The 22471-nt window shown below is 43.9% G+C and overlaps 1 protein-coding gene across 2 annotated transcripts in view; it reads right to left on the bottom strand.

Annotated features, from left to right (window-relative positions):
• Positions 1–22471, bottom strand: part of SPRED2 (sprouty related EVH1 domain containing 2) — a 66474-nt gene that overhangs the window by 25722 nt on the left and 18281 nt on the right. Inside the window, exons 1-3 of one of the 2 annotated variants that reach the window (XM_030490418.1) lie at positions 12648–12883; positions 2762–2939; positions 1265–1433 (exon numbers count right to left, since the gene is read on the bottom strand). In XM_030490418.1, coding sequence (XP_030346278.1) covers positions 1265–1433; positions 2762–2939; positions 12648–12664 — 364 coding nt within the window. In that variant the 5' untranslated portion in view covers positions 12665–12883. Of the gene's footprint in view, positions 1–1264; positions 1434–2761; positions 2940–12647; positions 12884–22471 lie in introns of those variants that run through there. The other variant, XM_030490417.1, reaches the window with a different exon arrangement.

Raw genomic sequence — 22471 nt, forward strand, 5'->3', positions numbered from 1 at the left:
CAAACATATAATCACAGAATGGTTTAGGTTGGAAGGGACCTTAAGATCATCCAGTTCCAACCCCCTGCCACGGGCAGGGACACCTTCCACTAGAGCAGGTTGCTCCAAGCCCCTCTGTCCAACCTGGCCTTGAACACTGCCAGAGATGGGGCATTCACCACTTCTCTGGGCAAGCTGTTCCAGTCTCTCACAGTAAAGAATTCCAGTCAATCACATAAAACATCACTTTTATGACTCAAAATGCTTCCCAGTTTTAGTAAGCAAGAAAAAGGCAGAAGGTCTAGCTGCAACTTCTTCACCTTAATCACACAGGAAAAAGCAAATAAGTAACTACTTGAGAAGATCCTTCCTTTAACTGATGAGGTATTTACCAGGAGAGAGCCCTGAGAGATAAATTCTCTCCCAATATCTACCATTTCCATGTTAAAGCAAGGAACAGGGCATCCAGAACATGAAGCTGTCTTATGGAGCTAATGTCCTCAAAAAGTATATCTGTACATCTGTACATCCATCTGTACATACATTTGAGCTAGTATCCTCAAAAAAACTAAAATACAATAAATCAAGGAAAACCCTCATGAAGAATCAAATTTCATTAAAATAAAGCCCCATTGAATTACAGCTGTATTATGATTGTCTGATTGAAACGAAACGTGAAAAGCAAAAATTTATGACAACTTCAAAGCACGGGCAATTCAAACGCATTTTTTACAGAATAAAAACAACCCCAAGCCAACAACACAACAAAGTCTTCAAGAAGTACCATTCGAACAAGAGGACGCAGACAAAACTAATTACTGCAACAAAACCCAAAAACAAAACAAAGTTTTATTCAACTCCAGGCAGGAATTCATACTATGATTTAACAAAGACTCAGTTAGACAAGATTTGGCTGCATATGAAGAAGAGCCTGGACTGTTTGAGTTGCCATCACTAGCATGAAACCCGAGCCTACCGAAAGAAGTGGTAATAACAGACTCAATGGTAATTAAGCAGGGGAAGTCTGGGCAGACCAGGCCAGATAGGATTGGAGAATAGTTGGGCTGAAATCCCTTCTCTCCTTAAGGGATAAGAAAACTCAGTTCTTAAAAGCTGGGGCTTGCTCAGCACAGTGTAAGCTCCTGGCTACACTTGGATACATGTACAAGAGACATCCAAGGCCAAGAACTGATTTTAAACCCATCCCTCTTCCCAGCTCCATGACTCACACCCCCTTTCCCACTCTTCCAAGGGTTGAAGCGGCCACTGCCACATGCCATGGTACCTTCGATGAGGTCCTCGATGGCTTTCCTCACTCCTCTGTCGAAGGCTCGAGCGTCGGCGGGGCTTTGGAAAGTGAGCCCGAACTTTCTGTTGTCGACTTTCCAGTGGTGGAAGGTGGGGTTCGCCTTCGTGTACACCAGGTCCTTCTTCACGAAGCACTCCAGCACCACCTGGGAGGGCATGAGCCCCAAAAGAGGAGCAAAGTCACTTTTCCAAGGGCACAGCCAGCACCATCTCAGACCAGACCCAAAAGAAAGCCACGTCATGCCTCGCGGAGGGGAACATCCTTCCCTACCAAACGATGACTAATAAACACCAGACACTATAACTGCTCTCATAATCATTGCACATTCATCTTTTGCTTGTGCTTTGAATAGGTGCTTGCTCCCTACCCTAGGAGCTTATTTTGGACCCAGACCCCCTGTGGTACTGCTTACTAGTGGGGGCTTAGGTGGAGGGAGAACCTCCTCCCTCAATAACTGTGCTCAACAGAAATGGTATCTGCCAGCAGCAAATTTAGGAGGTGCTGTAACACTCCCCTCACCTTTTTTTCCTCCCTCACTCCCAGCCAGGCACGCATCTCAAGCTCTGCTGTGCCAAAACCATCTCTAGGGTGATGCTCAGGGAGAACAGGAATGGCTTATTAGTCTTACTCCGTCCCCCAAAACCATAAGCATGGTCCCACAGAGCGTCAAAAAAAGCATCCTAAGCAGAGTATTGCAAAAGACAAACTATACTCGAAACAGCTCAAAAACACTAGCTTTTTTTGAAACCAAGATAATTTCTGACTCAAATAATGCATTTTTTCTTGCTCAAACACTGAGTTTGCAGAGCTTGTGCAGGGAGCGTTAGTTTTAAGCTAGCCCATCTCTTCACAGGAGTGAATTTCAGAAGAATCAAATATACAGGAATGAGATAACAAACTCTAACATCTAAAACAGACCCTGGAAATAGGGAAAAGGCTTTATTAATGTGATTTGTGTGGGGAAAGAAGAGGGCTCCTTTTTAGATAAACAGCTACCAGGAGAAACCGAGTGCGTCAATTCATAAGAGACAACTTGTCTTCATATTCTCACTCTGCCTGTTCAAACCTTGAACGGCATGCAGCATAAATAATTCATGGCTGTTTTAAAGGCTTGCACTGCATTACTCAGTGCAATGTGACTGCCTTCATGGGTTCTTTACACTTCAATTCATTTCTCACTTACCCTGCTAGGTCTTAGGGAAAAAAACCACACAGGCTCTTTTTCAGTCAAAGGGGGTCTTTGCATATAGATGGTTACAATTTACCTGATCCTTCCAGGTGGCGGCAGGCCAACCTAGATAGCAGAAGATGGCAGTTCTAGATGAGGATGGGTTTGTTTTGTCCAATCTGGTACTATTTGAACATGCCTGGCTTTTATGTTTAAAAAAAAAACTTGCACAAGAATACAATAGCAATAGATTTGGGATAATTCTCATTATAAGAACAGACAAAAGTTGAATTAGGGTCTATTACCAGTTTGTCTTTCTGCCTTTCACCATGGATTAGAAATCCACTTCTTCCATTGCCCTCCGGGTACGTGACCTTGCAGACGCCAACTCTACTGAGACCGCCTCCTTCTTGCGGCAACCATCCCCCACTGGAGTCATCTCGGGTCATAACCACAGCTTTGACTCGCACAATATAGCTGTCACTGCAATGGTAACAAAACAAAACCAAAACCTTTCGTGAGCATCACACAGTCATCACAGCGTTCTTCTTGAGGGCTGTATTTAGACAGCACTGGTCTGATCCCAGTACAGAGTTTCTGCCCATGGCAAAACTCCACCTCCATTATGGATGGCCTTGATCACGCAAGCCACCATAGGGAAGACCCATCAAAGAGCAAGGAAGGAACCCACTGGGTTTCCAGATGTCAACATACAGATCAAACAACCCATGGTCCCTGACACTCATTCTCTCATGCAGCTGGTGACAGGGAACAAGAGGGGGGTGAGCCAAGCAGCACCCCAAGGCCATCACCCACAAGAGATGCATTGGGCATAACGTCTCCAAAGTGTTGGAAGAACACACAGAGTTCAAATAACCCATGAACAAAATGTGAAGGTTTTTGTGATCAAATTAATGAAGTGAGCTTTGGAAGATGACACTCAAATTCCTCCACAATTGGATCAGCCTTATGGGAAAAAAACCACAGGTGTGGCTCCAGCTGGTACCTCAGATAAAAGGAGACAAGAACCATTTCAGTTCAGATCATGAAGACCACACCATGAAGACCCTGAAACAGCTCCACCAACATTTCAAGGTTGTCTTTCAAAGGCAGCACGTCATAACCTCATGAGAAGCTATTCTGAAAGCACCTGAGATTTGGGGATAATCCAGGTGCCCATTGCAAGGGGCCAAAAGAGCCCCTACAGCAGTAGGCTCTGCTCCTGCAGGCCTCCTCCCATACCCTTTCCATAGAGCAGTTGCTCCAGCATCACAGGGAGGGGGTCATTTAGGAGCAGAAAAGCCACTACAGGACGTAAGCAGAAGTTGTACACCTTGCATGGGACACACAACAGACTCCAATCTGAAACGGGTTGTCCCCACTCCAGAGCTGCTGGGAAATACCCACATTAGCTTTTCTGTCCTGGCTGAGTCCTGGCTCGGTGCAACCCATCACGTGTTAGACATCGATTAACCCAGTGCCTGCTCAGCAACAGCGCTGACAGCCGTGACGCCCTCACAGGGAGGTCACCATGGCATGGCTGGACATCAGCCATGCACAACCACAGCACTGTGGGCTGCAGAGCTGCCGAGACAGCCACCAGTGCCTGCAGAAGTGCTGCAGGGCAACTCAAACCTGGGCAAAACTGGGAACATCAACAGGGGCTAAGAAAAAGGATGTGCAAAGAAAACTGCCGAGGAATTGTCCTTCTCCACGCCATCAGGTGGGCGCACCAGAAGGAGGAAGCTCAACCCATAGAGGACTCTGAGAGGAGGTCTTTGAAAACAGGTACCATATGGTTAGGAAAAGAAAGTCTGCTTGTGGAAAGCTCTGTATCCGAACATTTTCCCAGCATCCTGTAAAACATGACAACAGGCCCTTTCTATCCAAAATTACACACAGCAGTAGCTTTCTTCATCCTGCACCAGGTAAAACTGCTTCTTGCTTTCAGACATTTTTGAATCACTTTTGTAATCCAAGTGCTAATACTTGAAGTCTGAGTTCCCCTTTCTCTAATACAACCAGACTTCATTTAATACCTGAGCGAGCAGCCTCACAGATCCTACCTGAAGGTAGTTTTGAGAAGAGACCAAGCACCTTCTGGGCAGGGGCACCTGGGACCAGCTGATCTCTCCTCCAGCTAGACAGATCTTGCAAAACACAGGCTGCAATTTTCCCTTTACCAACTTTATTCTATGGATACACCAACTTTGTCGCTGGACCTATATGATGAAGGCAATACACAGATGCTGAAAGTTTGCTCCCTGTTGCTCTGAAGTCTTTGCACTGGTTGATAAAACGCTTTTCAGCATACTCAAGACACACAGCCCGTAGCACAGCTAGCACACATAAGGCATTCACAGGACTGAGAAACACTATTTTAAAGAGTATTTTTGCTTTTGAGTCCTTAAGGCAGCATTCTGGTACAGAAAACGGGGCAAGCATGTCTATAAACAGATCCAGTTACCTTTTCACTTTCTAATGAAAACCCATTTCTAGATTTTACCGGTGGCAACTTTAGTCCCTTGGCTTCCTGATACTCAGAATTAATCAAAATCCTTCAGCCAATTTTCCACTGTGCAAAAATTGAGCTGCTTTCATCCAAGACAATTTTTGTTTCCTTCTCTGTACCTTTCCCATATGATCTATAAAGATTAGCAATTAACATATGAATAAAACAAGAAAGCCAACTATACGTTTCTATATTTTCCTCCTGTTCACCAAGGATCCTTTCTGGACTTATTTTTAGCTCCTTTCTGAAGCCGGAGCTGATCAATACGACCTTCCTTCCCATCCGCCCGCAAAAGTCATCCATACAAACTGCTGCTTCTCCCTCTACGCTTGAAAATTGCCACTGGCAATATACCCTCCTGCAGGATTTACCATTCACTTTCATGGCAGCAGCAAGAGCCTTTGGCTGTCCCAAAAGTAATGTCTTCTTCAGTTTCTTTGCTGCAGGAATCATCTACTTAAAGGAAAATAAAGGAAGCAGCAGCTCCTCAGTGCTTTGTGATTTCTACCAATTATTTGCATGTTTCCATCACCTCTCTCTGATTTCTCTAGGTTCATAATTACGTTTGAATACTAGCAGATGTCCGCATGTCAAATTTAGGTCCCCTGACTACTATACCCGCCCAATAAAATCACAGTCTGGTGGGACAGAGCCATATGGTTTTCATCTTCATTTCCACACCAATACCGTGACCTAACCTCTGCCATAAAAACCATTGATTTCACCCACATGCCAAGAGAACATCATATAAACTTCATTTCTCCATCTTGAAGAGCTACCTCCTCAAATATATGAATCCAGAAAACCTTGTTTCCATCCCCCTACCATGACATGAAGACTTCTGCTTTGCTATTAGAAGAGGGCCTTGTCCAGCAGAAGGGTTCACCTTTGGCAAGGTAAGCAGAGATCTGGCTCCATTAACATAATCCCTTGGCACACTTTCCTGCAGGAGCAAAAGTCACTGGTGACGCTGCACTCCTGGAGAGCCCCATCCCCACTCCAATTGCGCTCCAGCCACAAGCACACGTTTCCCAACATGCAATGTACGCCAAGTGACACAGCAAAATGAAAGAGAAGAAATAAGGAAACAAGGGGGCTAAGGCTTCTTAGGGTTTGACATCTTGGTTTAGTCACTGGACTAGGACTCGGAAGCTGCACATTGAATTTTCAAGGCTACACACAACTTCCTTCAGCTTTCTATGGCAAAATCTTGCCTGCCATTTCCATCTACAAGTCTAGAACAGGCAAGGCTTCTTTCCCTTATGCCAGCGTTGATAAATATTTGGGAGGTACTCAGATATTTCAGGTCCATATAAGGACCTTGCTTCCTTAGAGTAAAAGTTGTTTATTTTCTTTGCTATTTAATTTTACACGACCACACCAAGGCTCCGGCTGGTTGGAAGCATTCAAAATCCTCAGGAGTGAAGGAGCGATCTTCAAACCCCATGTGCATGTCACTGCTGAAACCCTTGTGCACCAAAGCAGCACAACAACCGTGCTCAGGTCATTCACCTGTACTTTTATCATGGCAACTGTGCAATTTGACTATTTCAGGAGAAATGGTTAATGAGGTACATGATATTTGGTCCATTACCATTGACTGCAGCTCAGATTAGATAAACCTTTCATGTAGTTAAAAACGAAACAGCCAAAAGAAACCTGCAGTAGCCTTAGTTCCCTCAGTTTATTGCCGCCTTAAAACTTTAAGAATGCTCTAATTGTCGGGTTTATGGCCTACGCGCTACACGTTTCATGCAAACTATTCTTAATTACGCTCTTAAATGCAATACTTTGCTATCTTAACCCTACAGATTTGTCTTCAACAGCCTTAAAAGCTTGGGAAGAAAGTATCTGCAGGGATTACCCAGCTGCATGGCAGCTGGCCAGCGTGTTCCAATGCTGCTTCAGGTTGTTTGCCCGCCCCACCCTGAGCAAAAAGCCCATAATGAATGTGGGGAGTAAAGGTAGCGCAGAGAACCACGTGCTGTTTTTACTGGAAGGAAAAGAGAGCCCTTTAAAAATTATAGCTCGTGGGTGTGCATATACATATATATGAAAAAATATATTTAAAAAGTGTGTGTGTGTATAATTGCTACTCTGAAGGATATTGAGAGTTCTCCTAAATAAGTGACTGAATGATCACCTCTGCGACAACTGAACCACGGTTTTATTACCCATAGCCTGATTTTTACAGCACATTTGTGTGCCTAAAGTGACATTTAAGGTGGGTAAAAGTGCTTTCCTTCAGCATGCACGAATCACAGTGTAACATGCAGCTGACACCATCCAGTGCTCTCCAACGTAAGCCACGTCACTTACAGCAACCACAGTGCAGCAAAACCAGCGGGGCACAAAGCCCTGAGCCTTGTTGTATGCCTGGTGTGGACTTGCAGCTGCAAAACTGCATCCAGGACTAAACAGCAAGTAATTCCTTCATTAGTTAAGGGTTTAATTTTGCCAGTGTCTTTGTAAAAGGAAGGTCAAAGTACACAGCTCCCTTCTACCAGCCACTTTGTTTCAAACACAGCAACTGCAAATGCCGAGATGTCTAAAAATCCTAAGGGAAAAAAACCCCTAACCAATAGTAGCCCAACACACCACATTTACTCTTTTCTTTGAGTCACATTTAGCATCTAAAACACTTCCCAGACACCATCCGTAATACAATAATACTTTCTCCTCTAGCCAGGCTAGCTGACCAAAATACAAACTCCCATGCTAATGCTGCCGTAAGGCACTTCAGTATTTTCCTCCCTTCTCGACTTTGCCTCATACAAGGCCAGGAGATAACTGCATGTAATAGGTTTCAAAATTATGGACTGCTGCCTTTAATGCATCAATATTCCCAGATTTCAGGCAAGAGCCAAAAGGACAGCAGGATGCTGCTAATGCAACAGCGGCAGAGGTTGGGCTGTTCAGCTGAACTGAACCGCAGACACCAGGTGCTTAAACATAATTTAAACTATTTGGATCCATGCAAATTTAACTTTACGATTACTGGGGCGTAACCTGTTGTTGGCTGAGCTGGATGTGTTTCACTGTGCTCTTCATTTGCCCTCCGTCCTGTCCCAGCAACTCCAACAGCTGGAGTTAAAGCCATCTCATTCCACCCAGGTCATTGCTGGGAATTACATTGCAAGGATCCCCTCTGGAGTTCATCCTGCAGCCTTAAAGCACCAGCATTTTGATGGAAGTCACGAAAAACTGCTAGTTTTGGATTCCCAGATTTCTTGATCTGATACTTGGGCCATGAACCTTCCAGCAAGGGTGAAATATCTGCAGATCATAACCAGCATTTGAATCTTCAAAACTCTAACTTACCAGTTTGTTAGAAAGAAAACTGAGTGCACGGAGCCACAGCAAAATAAAGTTGATATTTCAATACCACTTATAAAAAACCTTCAAACCTGCTGGAAATATAAAATATCAGCAAGGAAAAAAAAGCCATCTGCACCACTTTTTTCAGATCCAATGTTAAAATCGAGCCTGTAGAAAACTCCCTAAACTTTTCCTTGCCCTCACTCTGCATTACGCCAGAAACACAGAACCACTGTATATGTAACCCATCCCTAATACAATAAATTTGCAAATCATATTTTTCTGTCTTTCAAATCCAATACTTCCAGAATAAAAAGGCATCTGTGAAATTCTGGTTTCCACCCAGTCAGAGTAAATACAAGACAGTTCAAGCTCCACATGCCTTGCTCTAGAGATGCTGGCGGAGTCAGTCCTGCAGTATGCCTGTCCTGGGCCACTTCATCTTAAACCACTATTAACACTACAAACTTCAATTTTAGGACATATCTTCCTGTCTCCACAAAATGAGAAAAGTTTGTTGGCATTTAGTATTTCGTCCCAGCTTCGCTCTGAAAACGGGAAGGAGTTTTCTCTTCCAACTCCCCAGTTCACACTTGGCTGCTGAACTGAGGTTTGCAGTGCATGTTCAGCTTGTACACTCACCATTTAACAAAAAAAAAAAGGGGGAAAAAACTGAATTCCAAGCACACTGCTAGCTTCAGCAGTGCAAAAGGTGGAAGAGGAAAATCCCACCCCGAAGAAAATGCTCATGCAGGATTTGGAAGATCACCATTCGTAAGTTGCAAGCCATGCGCAGTCCTACCTGCACATCCCATAAAGCACCCCAGAGGAGTAGTTTTGCACACAGGTTACTCAACGCTGGCTTTTTTTCTGCTGGCTGAGTGCTGTCTAAAATCTTGTGTGCAGCAAGAAAACCCCAACCCAGCAGGGTGATTACTCTGATGGATTGAGGGTCCTGGATGTGGCAGTGATACTAAAAGGCTCATGCACCTTCAACCTCAGAAGCTTGTATTCCTATTAAACACATGGCCTCATGCAAGGAACACAGCTCCAGGAGAATGGAACAAACCCAAAGTACCATCTTTTGATTTTATTTTTCATTCCTTGATGCCTTTCTGGGTCTAGAGCAGCCCAAAGACACAATAAGGAGGGGCCAGGTCCTCCACAGCCAGTGCCCAGCAAGCCCGGGTTTGCTTCTAGCGCTGTAGCCCAACCAAAAATCCTCCATAGGAAAGATTAATAGCAGTTTTGTTTGGTTTTTTCAGAAGGAGAAGGACTCCTCAAGAAACCAAGACACCTGCAACGATCCAGCCACCCGCCTCCACATCTCCCTTAAACACAGAGGCAACTGGGAACAAAGGAAGCCTTTCACCACCACGTTTGTTAAGCATTTAAGCTGATTTCATTGAGTTTACGAGAAACAGCTCTATCCTGACTTGCTCAAATGGGATTTCAAAATTCCATAATTACTTCAGATCCTTCCAGGAAGTACATGGAAAGCTCATTTTTAATATATATTTAATATATTTATACATTAAAGATAAAAATTATATACATATCAACGTGAAACAGAATTTTCCTATCTACATTATATGTATCTATGTAGATATGAAAAACTGTTTCTCATATATATTTAATATATATAATTCATAATATAGTTCCTATAATACAGACATTCAAGGCCAGGCTGGGTGTGGTTCTGGGCAACCTGATCTAGTTGAGGATGTCCCTGCTCATTGCAGGAGGGTTGGACTCGATAAGCTTTGAAGGTCTTTTCCAACCCAAACTATCCTATGATTCTATGATAATATAAATAAAATTCTATCCATATATAATGTCAATATTTTTTAAGTGACACAAAAGCATCAGCTTCTGCTGTGAGAATAACTCTTGCAGTGAATTTTTACAACGCAATGGCCCAACTAATTTGGATGCACTGAAGTAGGGGATGATTCTATGAGAGCAATTTCCGGCTGCAGATGGGCCCTTGGCCCTCTCTCCCTATGGATCTGGTGTTAAAAACCAGCAGGGTTTGGCGTAGGCAGGGTAACACGACTGCTATCCACACAGCTGTAGGGTTGGGTGTTTGAGCCCTGCATGGGCTAAACCCATGTTTTCGGCCAGCACAATCTCTCCTCCTGTGCAAGGCCTGCCTGGTGATACCCACAAAGTGCCATACACATGGGCAAAACCCTAAATGAACCAGCAAGTGGCTTTTTAGGGGACAAAGCAGGCTTGCAAACACGCTGATGGGGAAGCGAAGATCCACTGATGCAGCTCAAGCACACGGATTTTAAGGGCTATCCCCAGAAATTAGCTTACTACACAAACAATATTGGATTAAAATGAAAGTCTAACTGCATCAGGGGCAGATTAACTTACTCCTCATGGCCGTACTTAAGTATCTATGTAACGTACTGTTGAAACAATGTCAGAGCTATCGAAACCCACAGCAAACCTTGCTACAAAAATACCCAAAAGTTGTTTGCTTCTCCCTAAAAGATAGCCACAACACCACTGGCACACACACTAATGATAAAGATTTTAATGAATGACTATTTAATGAAACCTCTTTAAAAATAACCCAGAAAATCACAGCAAACCTCGGGCTCAATGGAGAATTGAGTTACCTCAGGACAAGCCTCCTCAGAGCTTTGCCCGGCGGCTGCTTTGTCAGTGACTACAAATTACAGATTTGGGGTATATTTAGAAAAAAACTCAACCAAAAAACCAAAAAAACTTTTCTTCAAATGTGTTTAATGGGTAAATTTTGCAGTAAATCATTGTAACTGCACATGATAGTGTGTCTTGGAAAGGTGTAAGGAGCAGCAGAACAAAATAAATCAGTTTAATAACATAATGCATTTGAATAATTTGCCCTGCAGCTCATCAAGCCAGCATGCAGTACAGGTAAGAGGTGCATGCTCAAATCCTCCTATTTCTTGTGCAAGGACACAAATATTAACAGATTTCAAGGAAAGCTAATTAGTACTATCATTTACTGTAATGAGAAAGGAAGTTGCTATTGCATGACAGATGGTATTTGTTTTATATCACATGCAATATAAGCAAAAGTCGCATAAAAACTTAGCCAGCCAAACAGGTAGTTGCATGAGATTTGCATCCTGAATTGATTCCCCCCTACCCAATCGCAGACAAAGCCACAACTAATTCTACCCTGTCTTCTTTTCTAGCATATACTGACCATACACACTCCATTCCTGTTATCCTGTTACCTAATGAATGGTGATATTTAGCAAAAAGGAGAAAACTAACAAGCCCAGCAACTGTAATCCAACTTTGTAAGTTTTATTGTCCTCCTTATTTTGCAAAATGAAACTCAAGGTTTGATTCTGCTTGCCAAAAAATTACAGAGGAATGCAATGGAGAAATCTATTCAATTCACAAGACGATGCCATTTCCACATGACCCTCTTCCCCAGCCCGTGAGTCTTTGCTGTCACACTGTAGACCACTGTGATGCCACCAAAAACACTGGCCTGACAAGCTATCCCATTAGTTCCATATATTCCACATACCATTACATTCTGCACACTAAGTGCTACCCATCCTAGTGTAGTGTGTTACGGTGCAAGAGCAAATAATGCAAGGGATACTTCAGCTAGAGAATCAGTGATACTCGAGACCATAAAAATATATATGTATGCACACACAAATATACATAATAGTGCTGAAAAATTCAAAGTTTACAAAGGAAAAAAACCCCAGAATTTCTCGCCCTAAGCAATATGCATTTTCCCCCCACTCTCCTCCATTTTGATGAGCGCAGAACGCAACTATATTTATCCCCCTGTAAACATCCTCCGTGACACGTATGATCTGACTACAAAGGGTAGACAGTATTTTGCAAATACATATAAAAAATTTTCTATGACTCAATTCCAGCTGAATTTCTATCAGAGAAGGGAGGAGGGATAATTGTGGTCTAACTCTAAAGGGGTTTTATCTTTTGCCAGGTAAATGCATTTATAACAATAAAACAAAAGAAGACATTCTTAACTACATCAAAACCAGCATGAATATTGATTTTTGCCTTCCACCTCTCTTTAACCTCCCTACCCCATAAAGTGTCCATGGAGAGGGACATCAAGGGAAGCAGCATCTATTTTCCCCTCGGTATTTAAGAGAGGGTGCACGTTAAACCATTACTTCTCAAAGAATTTGATCTGTAACCATAAAAGAAAGCCTGTGTTTCACAGAAGTCATACATATTCACTGATAAATTACATGCTGATTTAGAAAAGATTCAGAAGGGCTGTGGGGGCAGATGGGGGGAGGCGGAGGAAAACAAAAAGAGTAAGAAAACATGAAATTACACCCGGTGGGAGCACGCACACGTACCTGCTGGGGGATGCCATTTCCTCTACATTTTACACCCCGGTTGCTCCGTTCTACCATCACTGCCACTACCAGCCTCCGGATCAGCGTTGGCTGCCCCAAGTCCCAGCTGGCTGCTGCCGAGCCAGCGGCTTCCCCCCATGCGTGATTCAGTCTCCTTGAGGGATGTGCTGCATTGTACCGGGTGAGTCATCCCAGAGGTATTCTGCATATTACAGCTCCGGCCGGACCATTACTCATTCCCAACATCCTCCTCCCGGCTCCGAGAGCACACGCGCACGCACGGACCAAAGATCCTTGCTTTGCTTCCCCACCCCGGTTATAGGCTGGAAAAAAAAATAGAATGATTATGATACAACCGCCATAAACTAATAACGGGGGCGTTCAGCAGGAGCTGACAGAGCAAACACGCTGCCCAGAGGTTGCACCAGAGCAGCAGGCACGTCACTTGCTCACCCAGCACTGCAAACAGGTCCAAAGTTGAACTGGGCGTCATCTCCTCCAGTAGCCCTGGCTGCACTTTATTCCCCAAAAGCTGCTAACAGTGCTGGGAACAAGGGTCCAAACAACTCAAAAGGCTTGGGGGAAGCGCTCCCGTCTCCATCGTAGCTTTTAACAGGGTTTTCAACGCTTCCAGTTCGCAACAAGTTGGTATTAATAAATATCAGCTGTAGGTCCTTGCATACCCTACCTCTGCAGGCAGCCCAGACAATCACAGTGCCAAAACAGCAACACCCTGCTTCACGTCGGGCAGTTGGGCTCAAGCACTCACTGCTCAAAAGCTTTCAGAACCGCTTCATCTCCTTACTCAGCCAGTGTGTTCTCCCCCCCTCAAGTTACAGGATCATGCCTAAATGTCCTCCCGTTTCTTTAAAGCAGAAATGTTGCTCAAGAACTGCCTCAGCACCAACGACGAGAATAAAAATTGTGACATTGGGGCTCTGAAAGCAGCTTCTAAAAATACTTGCCCGGTTTCTGAACTAATCTACACTGATGATTAGGCAGGAGCGGGGAGGGGAAAAAGCTAATTTAAGTGTTTCCAGGCACAGCTGCTTCTGCCTTCCTTAAATCCAAACTGGTTTAAACCTCAATTTGGGGAAAAAAATACCTTTTTCCCTAGGATGGAACAACAGTGGCTGAAGTGATGCTACTTAAAAGCATCCTTTAGGAAAGCTACAGCCCCATTTTACAGACATAATAACCTAATATCACACATGATCTTGAAAATGTCAAGCTTGGACTATAGAAACAGCGAGCTCGAGACCACCAAGGCTTGAACCCATTTTCAGAGCACAGATGCCAGGCTGCACACAGGATGCTGAGGACATCCCGAGTCACCAGGATAGAAGCATTTGTTCGCTGCTTCTTTCCAGCATCCAGCAAGCACGCGTGAAGATGTAGCTGCAGGCACCTATGTGCAGCTTGATTGGATTTTGGCATGACAATGGAATCAAGCTGCAGTCCAAAGTCACACTGAAGGCAACAGGCAGGATCTTAAGTTTGTTCTAGTGGGATCAAGTGATAGGTGCATCTACTCTATTTCAATATGCGACATAAAAAGTCATAGAAACATAGAATCCCAGAATGATTTGGTTTGGAAGGGACCTTAAAGACCATCTAGTTCCAATTCCCCTGCCATGGGCAGGGACACCTTCCACTAGAGCAGGCTGCACAAAGCCCCCTCCAAACCTGTCCCAGTGTCTCACCATCCTCATAGTGAATGTCCTTCATTTAGTGGGCAAAGAGTACTCTGTTTTGGTAGAAGTGCATTTGGCAAGTAATTTAAAAAAATCCTCTTTTTCTGAATTCTAATTGCACATTCCCAGTCTATCACTTGTCCTACCCTGATGCGCCAACATTTGCTGCTGCTGCTTTGCTTCCCTCTTCAAGCTCTGCAGCAGCACTGCTTTTACCCTCAAATGCTTAACACAGTACCCATCAGCTCTGTCCTCTGCTGTCTCCAGCAAGAAACCAGCACACAAGTCCAAAGCAACGTCAGCCAGAAAATTTAAAGATGCCTGGCCATTTTTGCTGCAAGCCCAGTTTCTAAAGGTTTTTATCCCCAAGGGACAGTGGAAGATGGAATTAGCCTCCCAGTGCAAGACAAAACTATCTTTGAATAAGCTGTGTTGTAATCATGTTTTTGGGACAACAGCTTGAGCAGTTGCGTCTCCCCAAAGCTTCCCTGTTTTCCTGCCTTCCCACTGCTCCACAGACCAGCCAGCCACTGCACATCTTAGAAACACAAAGCATAGTACAGGGTGGGACTCAGACTAAGCACTGACATAAGGTGGCTCATGGAGGAGCAGCAACAAGGACAATTCCAGCATTACACATGAAAAGATGGGTTTACATGGAAAAGGCACCTCACTGTAAAGCTGACCTGCCACAGGGCAGCTCTCAGCTCACATGGCTGGGTTGAGCCATGAGTTGGGTATTTTCTTCAGTCACCTGTTTGCCGGTGTGCCCGGATCCAGGACAGGTAGGGAGAAACACTGCATGTGAAAACACAAGACACAGAAAAGCTCTCTGTTATAAACGTTACAGCATCTTCAGCCCGTATGGATGCAAATAAAGCCCTGACCTCCTCTCTACACCACGAAGTTGCATCAGTCGAGAAGAACTATCACCACCACCTAACTCAGTTGGCGTCAAGCCCTACTCTCAAGGGTTTTCTCTGAAGGGAAGAGGATATCAAGTCACCGGATAGTTGTGAGCATCAACTGAATCACTGGTTGGGTTATGTTATTCAAAGTCAAGGCTAAGCTAACAAACCTCAGCTCCAGGCTTGGCAATGCTGCTGAACTTATTTTTTCTTTTAATTATTATTATTTTTCCCTGTAAATACTATTCAGCACACCTTAGCACACCCAGCCCTAGTAGCTTGATGTTACAGTGAAATATCCTCCAAAGCTTTTGTGCATTTCCTAGCTTGCACTGGTGAGTGGCTGCTCTAATAAATGAACATTTTCCCTAGCTTCCAGTGGGATGCATGCTGCTACAGGGCTTTGCTGTTAGAAATCTAAAGTAAACATTGCAACTGGAGAGCCAACAAGGCAGTGGATCTGCTTTCCACTGCCTGCTGGCCAACTACAAGCACAGTTCAAAGAGCCAAGACTGTGGTCAGAGCAAGAGGAGCCCATTTTCACTGTAGCTGCTGTGATTGTGATTGAGAGAATGAAATTCAGTCACCTCATTAATGCCAGTTGCATTAATGGTCTGAACTTCTGCAGCACAACGTTAACACAACACACAGGCCCAAGCGCTGGCAGCTTGTGAGCCAGGCAAAAAGATGTTTCAACGCTAAATTTTGGTGCAGTGTAGGCTTCTGAGTATCTGGAGCCCCAGGTCTGTATAGTACACTCTGAAACTTGTAATGTCTCATCACCTGGGAAGACCAGGCAACCTACCTTAGCTGTAGAATTCAAGATTTGCTACAGCAATCTCACCTAAATATTGCTTACTGTGCCTTGTGAGGGGTAAAGGAGATTGCTTTTCTTCTCATTTTTGTTTTAATTAAAAATAACCCCAAACCAGACAAACCAAAAAACCCAAACAAAAGACTTTATAGACACAGTCAGTATAGCTTTTTGTCCAGCACTTCAGAGATGCCCATGTCATTCATGCTTTGTTCACCACAAAGTTGAGTACAGTGTTTATTCAAGCCATGCTGTAGGGAAGAGCTGAAGTATAGCAGAAACAGGAAAAAGGGCAGAAAAGCTGATCCTTAGGAACGACTTCAAACTTTTTATGATGTGCTTGGGGCTGCTAAATATTCAGGAGCATTGAAATGTGCCTCCCTACCCACCATTACCATGCTTCCCCTATTTTCCATGAAATCAGAGTCAGGCTCTCCCATGCTGCACACCTGTGCCAGCAAAAAAGAAAGATATTAAAAGTACAGCTGAATAGCGCTTCAGTAGTTGAGGAGTATTCTGAGGAACAGACGGTCCATAAGAGCCCATGCAGGAGCAGATCACAGCACAGCTCAATTCTGCTTATGCATTTCCCAACATAAATTTTTCCCAGATATTGTCACTGAACATGATGCTTTCCCAACACAAATGCACCCCAAGTTCTCCATTAAAACTAACGAAAGAGAAAAGCTGCAGTATTTAATCTCTTGTAGACATCATCTGATCCAAAAACAGAGAGGATCCATCCCTTCTTCTTTTTGCAGCTGGCTCCAGCAAGCTGCAAGCCACCAGCATGGTGGGAGCATCTTGCCATTAACATCCAGCAGTGACAGCTCTGCAGCTCAGGGCTAGGCCATTATCCCAGCTGGACTAGTGCAGGCACCCCTTTGACACCAGATAATTACACATATTACAAGCCCAGGTCCTATCAAAGGCACAACCTATTTATAAATTGCAGAGATGCTAAACGAACATAGCAAGTTGGAGGCAGCATTGCCACTTCAAACTGTGCAAACCAAGACAACACTTTATATATTGGTTTAAAAAGTCCATCTCCGGGTGACTGACAGCTTGCAACAACCATTTTTCTTTACTGGGTGTTTTAAAGCTTAGGCCTTGGACAGACACGTCATTCTTGCAGATGAATGGACCTTTGTACATATGGATGACAATAAAACATGACCCCAGTATAGATGGGTATTTCCATCCAGGATGCAGAAAGGTTCTGGGTGGAGGCCATATGGGTTTAATTTTCCTGCAGACAGATCAAAGGAAAGCTGCTGAGAGCGTCTTACTCGACTCCAAATAAACATCCATGACCAGAAAAGAGGTTACACAAATGACATGCACCAAGCTCCTCTGCGCCGGAAAAGCCATGTGTGCTTTTCTTCTAATTAAACCCTTCCTCCATAGCTCCTAATTGATACCTGAGCAAACAGCTGTAATATACTCCAGGAAATCTAACCCTGTACTTTGCTTCATTCATGTCACAGGGGCTCGATCATCACAGGGCTGCAAATTTTCATCTTCTTGATTAAAAAAATGGTAAAGAAAGCTAGTAAAAAATGAAGACCTTTCTCCTCCCTTTTTACATGCTTCCATACTGAGCTCAGAGGAAAGGTGCTTTTGATGTCCTGCCCCTCCACAGTTTGCATCTGAATTTATGTTTTTCTTGCAGCGATATCAGTACTTCCTAGACTGGCCAGATGGCAGAGCTCAACTGCTTCTTTCAAGTCATCCATTGAAGAGGACCTTGCCTCTACGAGCCAAGATCAATCACTGCCACAAATGGATTCATACCTCTGATCCCCTGAGAAAAGCGATCGCTTGTAACACAGGTTGAAGAGCTTGACTTGGCTGGTTGTTCCTAAATCAAACTTTTGTTTCATTTCAGCTTTAATCTAAACTGCTTAGTCTAACAAAAGCATTACTCCAATTTGTCTGCAACAGACCTCAAGTGATGAAGAACCTACAACATCCCTAAAAGAAAACATGTTTTTTTTTAAAGTGCAAATCTAACTTCTAAATACTGTGTCTTTGCTTTCGCTTTCTTAGGACAGGTTTCTTTTCCCATGCAGTCCTCTCAGACTAATTTTGTATATCCCAGACCACATATATCCAGTTTCTTGTCTTCTCAAATGTCTTCTTTCTAGATTTCAAATCATCTTTGCTGCTCTTCCTAAGGGTTGGTGCTATCTTTTGCAAAACCCTCATGCCAGGACTCAATACTCCATGTTACAGCATCTGCAAAGGCAGCAAGATCCGGCAGACCAAGAGGCAAGCATCACAATACCGTGTCAGTAAAACATTATCTTGCCCTTAAAACGCACCTTGTCCAGCTCTTTCCAGTACTCCTGGGAACAAGCTTAAGTCTATTTTGTAGACTTAAAGGAAGACAGTTAATGCTTGTGATTCTGCTTTCATTTTTAGTGGCATGGGAATCTTTTGTTCATTTAGGACAGTGAGCCTTGCAGCCTGCCTCTTTTGGAGCACAGAAATGACACATGGAAGGTTTCCCCTCCTGCATTGAGTACTGCAAGCTTTGCCCATGCCTACCCTGTAGCAGGACATCCAGCATTATTATTCAGCTTTCTGATGTTATTATTTAAGTCCTACAGCAGCCAGAGATCTCTCACCAGTACCTTCAGTTTCCTCTACCCAACTGTGCGCATCTCCCAATCTCTACTTTGTTCTCCCTGCAGCCAGCTTTCCTGTTTACATCACTGCCCTCACTTCCCTTGCAAAGCTGAAGGGCTTTGGAAACAGCACAAACAAACAAGTGCTTCCTCAAGCTGCAGGCAGTTGCGTGCCTCTCTTCCTACCACGGCCCTTTGCCCGGTCACAAGTGTCACTTGCATTTAACAGCTTGTATTTCCTGTGCTCTGTTTTAATAGGCAGATCTTTTAAATGCTAGAAGATATGGTGGTGTGAAGTGCTTGCTGAATATATCACTGGCAAGAATGATTTTGTTCACGTACAGCAGAGAAGTCAATCAGGGGAGATCACCTCAGGGTCACCAAATATTCTCATTCTGACAGAGGAGTTGTTCAACATGCTGCAAATTCATGTTTTCATGCCAATTGCTTCCAAAAAGGTTAAGTTTTGGGTACATCTGCCTTGGGAGAGATGGAGTCCTTTGGCATATCTGAAGGTGACTGAAGCCTCCCACGGTCTTTCCTTTTAGCAGCAAAGATGGTGAAGGAGCTTTTCATCCTGTTCCCATCAGAGTTTTTGGTGCAAACACTATAAGCTGGGTGCTGCAATCTTAAATCTTCTGGGTTTATCGAGGAATACCAGAACATCAATGCCCCACACAAGACCAGAAGAACTGCTAAACTTGAAAAATATCTAGTAACAGCTTATGCAAGTTTATTAATTTAACAGGCCACAACACTGTTTAAAAACATCAAAAATGACTATTGAAGAAAAGCGACATTATCTTCTTGCTGAAGATCTGCAATAAGAAAGCATTCACCTTTTATCTTTGGGCAAAGCTCCAGCTGTACTATATGCTGCCCATCTCCAGTAAATTAAGGTAACGTCTAGAATGGAGGAGGAAGATATACCAGATATACACTGATTTTTCCCCCCCCAACTTCCCACCTGTTTTTCTGTCTCAAGCTGTGTTACAACCACTCTATGCATGTTCAGCAGATGATAATGGAACCGCATATTTACCTCAACCCAAAATAAGTTGGGTTTTTTATTTCCCCTCCCCTTAAACTCAGATTTAACTAAGGTTTTAATTCCTGTTTACCAAGGACGCAATATCGACAGGAGGTGCACGCTTATCTTTCAACGCCCCATCTACAAACTTGCACTTTCTTTTTCCTTAAGGCGGTTTCATCCAGTTGTATTACGAGTCTCTGACTTCCCTGCTTAGATTTACCTGCCTCTGCCCCTACGTCCACTAATATTTTAGAGCAAGAGAAATTACAGAGAGGAAGAGCTTTGGTCTGAAGATGGGTCTCCGCTGCATTCGTGCAAAGGGAAGGCAGCTCCACGCCCAGCACTCCAGTGGGACGTTTGGCTCCCAGACAAGAAAGCAGCGGAAGTGCGATGTGCCAAGACTGCAAGTCCTTGTTGTCAGCTAGAAATTAATATTCAGAGAAAACAGCAATGGCATTTTGGCGCGCTAAGGGGAAGAAATACGTGCACATTCCCCCAAGGCAAGTTGAGTATGAGCTTTGCGAAACAATTCGCACCGTGATGGGAGATCACAAGTTGTCTGAACTCCCCCCCTCTAAAAACCAACAGAACACAAACCAAAGCCAAACAAACAAAAAAACCCCAGCTTTTCTGATCAAGTGCCATTTCCAATATTAATTTGCAAGGTGGGACAAGGGGCAATTCAAAAGGTTATGCCTCAGCCAAAGATGCCTTTTTATTAATGTTAGCATCATGATGAGGCAGGTGCCCAACCCATGCTTCCTCCACCATGGGGATAGCACTAAAGGAGCCATCAGGCAAACACTATGAAGATGCTGTGGAGATAGATGTAATCCTGTGCATGCTGTGGAAACCCAAGGTAGTACCAGCACAAAGGCTGAGTTACAAGAGCAACAGACCCAGCTTCAGCAGATTCAGTGATGGAGTTATATGATGACAGCTCCATCTGACATGGAAAGCCAAGGTGGAAAGACAGCTGCTCATCCCAATCCAGCGCTCTCCCTTGGAGATGCACGGATGATGAATACCATCAATTTTGAGGCAGAAGGGAGAAACCAAATCCTTGCTTTGGCCTGTCCAGATGTGCTCAGGCTGTAACGAGTCCATGGAGAACCTGGGAGTTGAGTTCCCCTCCACCACATGCATGCAACATGCGTGTTTTAGGAGGAATATGTTTAAGTGCACATATTTAACGTATGTATTTACAAACTGAGTTGAGATTAGCTAAAAGTAACAAATGTTAGTAGTGTAGTAGCTGAAAAGACCGCCTCCATCCCACTGTAACAAGGCAATGCCAGAGTTGCATGTATGAAATGGGTGCTTCTCTGTTGGACTGAGGGCCAGTGATCACCTTTCTAATGAATTAGGTGGGAATCCGTGGCCCTCTCAGAAGCAGCTTACACACAGCAGCATCCCTCTTCTAGAAGTCTAAGTAACACTTGGACAGGAGACCTCCAGATGCACTTACAACTAAATAAATGAAGTTTCGCTGAAACAGTGCTTCGCCAAAACCAACACGAAGACAGTGACCTCTGGAATTTGGTGCTACTTGCAGATGTCTTAAAGGATGCCATCAACCAAGTCATACAAAAGGTACTTTAACCCCTGGCAGTGATTCATTTAGATTTTTTTTTAGCAAAAAGCCTTACTACTGAGGGAGAGTTTCCCATTATATGAAGGAAAATTCAGAAGAGAACAAGTAGATACTGATTTGTTAAAGAGACAGATAAACATGTACAGGAAATACTTCTATGAAGGTCTTGATCCTCTGAAGATTAATAATCTACAGTACTGGAGACAGAACCATGACACTGAGGAAATAAGCGAACTATAAAAACAGGAAGAAGTGGAAGTTTATTTTTTTTATGTTATTTTGAGGGAATATTTGTTTTTCTGAAGCTTAAGATACCAGCAAAAGCCTCCATCTGCAGGTCACACTATTCTCTATACAAAAGCAGCTGCACAGAGTTTCCTCATTCAGGTCCCCAGAGCTGTCAGCCCGGGGAGGCCATCCTGCACATTACGGATCAGCTGCCTCCCCAGCCAACATTGTTTTTTGGTTTTCACCCCATTTAAAATCACTGAAAGGGCTGTCGCTGTGTGGACAATGTTCTGTAGGTGATACCAATAAATCAAGTTATTTTGCTGTCGCATTTCCCCCCAAGGCCACAGGATGAAGGCGCTCCCTCCAGATATAGATATCAGTGTCTTTACTGTAATAGTCAATATTAAGGTAGTACTTGCTGGAAATGAAAGGATTCGCCACACACCAAAGCTATCAAGAAAAGCTGTTCTGGACTCTCCTGCCTTGGTTTTTGTTCAAATGAAAGTAAAACTACTACCACTGCCATGAATTACCGTCCCCCAAAGGATGCAGGGAGGATGTGCTGAGGCAAACCACTGCTTCTGCAGCAACTTGGGGGCACAACTATTTTTGGACTACTGCAAGTCACCAAAGCTGAAGAGACACCACAGCTTTGTCCAGAGGCACCTTTCCTTCCACCTCAGAAATGTCTCATGCTACCTCATGGTGGCATCACAAGGAGCTCTTGGACTTGCATCATGTCCTATATGTAAGTTATTTTAAGTGAGTCAAGCTGAAGCATAGAGCTGCCCAGGGGTCTTCTGCTATTAAAGAAGGTGAGGAGAATAGGGGACAGGGACACCAGATCCATTTGTCCTCATTCAGGAACTTTCTGAAGCAACTTCTCCACCTCCTTCTTGCAAAAGCCTTCAAGAAAT

Source organism: Strigops habroptila, chromosome 6 (genome assembly GCF_004027225.2).
Source record: "Strigops habroptila isolate Jane chromosome 6, bStrHab1.2.pri, whole genome shotgun sequence".
Classification (NCBI taxonomy): Eukaryota; Metazoa; Chordata; class Aves; order Psittaciformes; family Psittacidae; genus Strigops; species Strigops habroptila.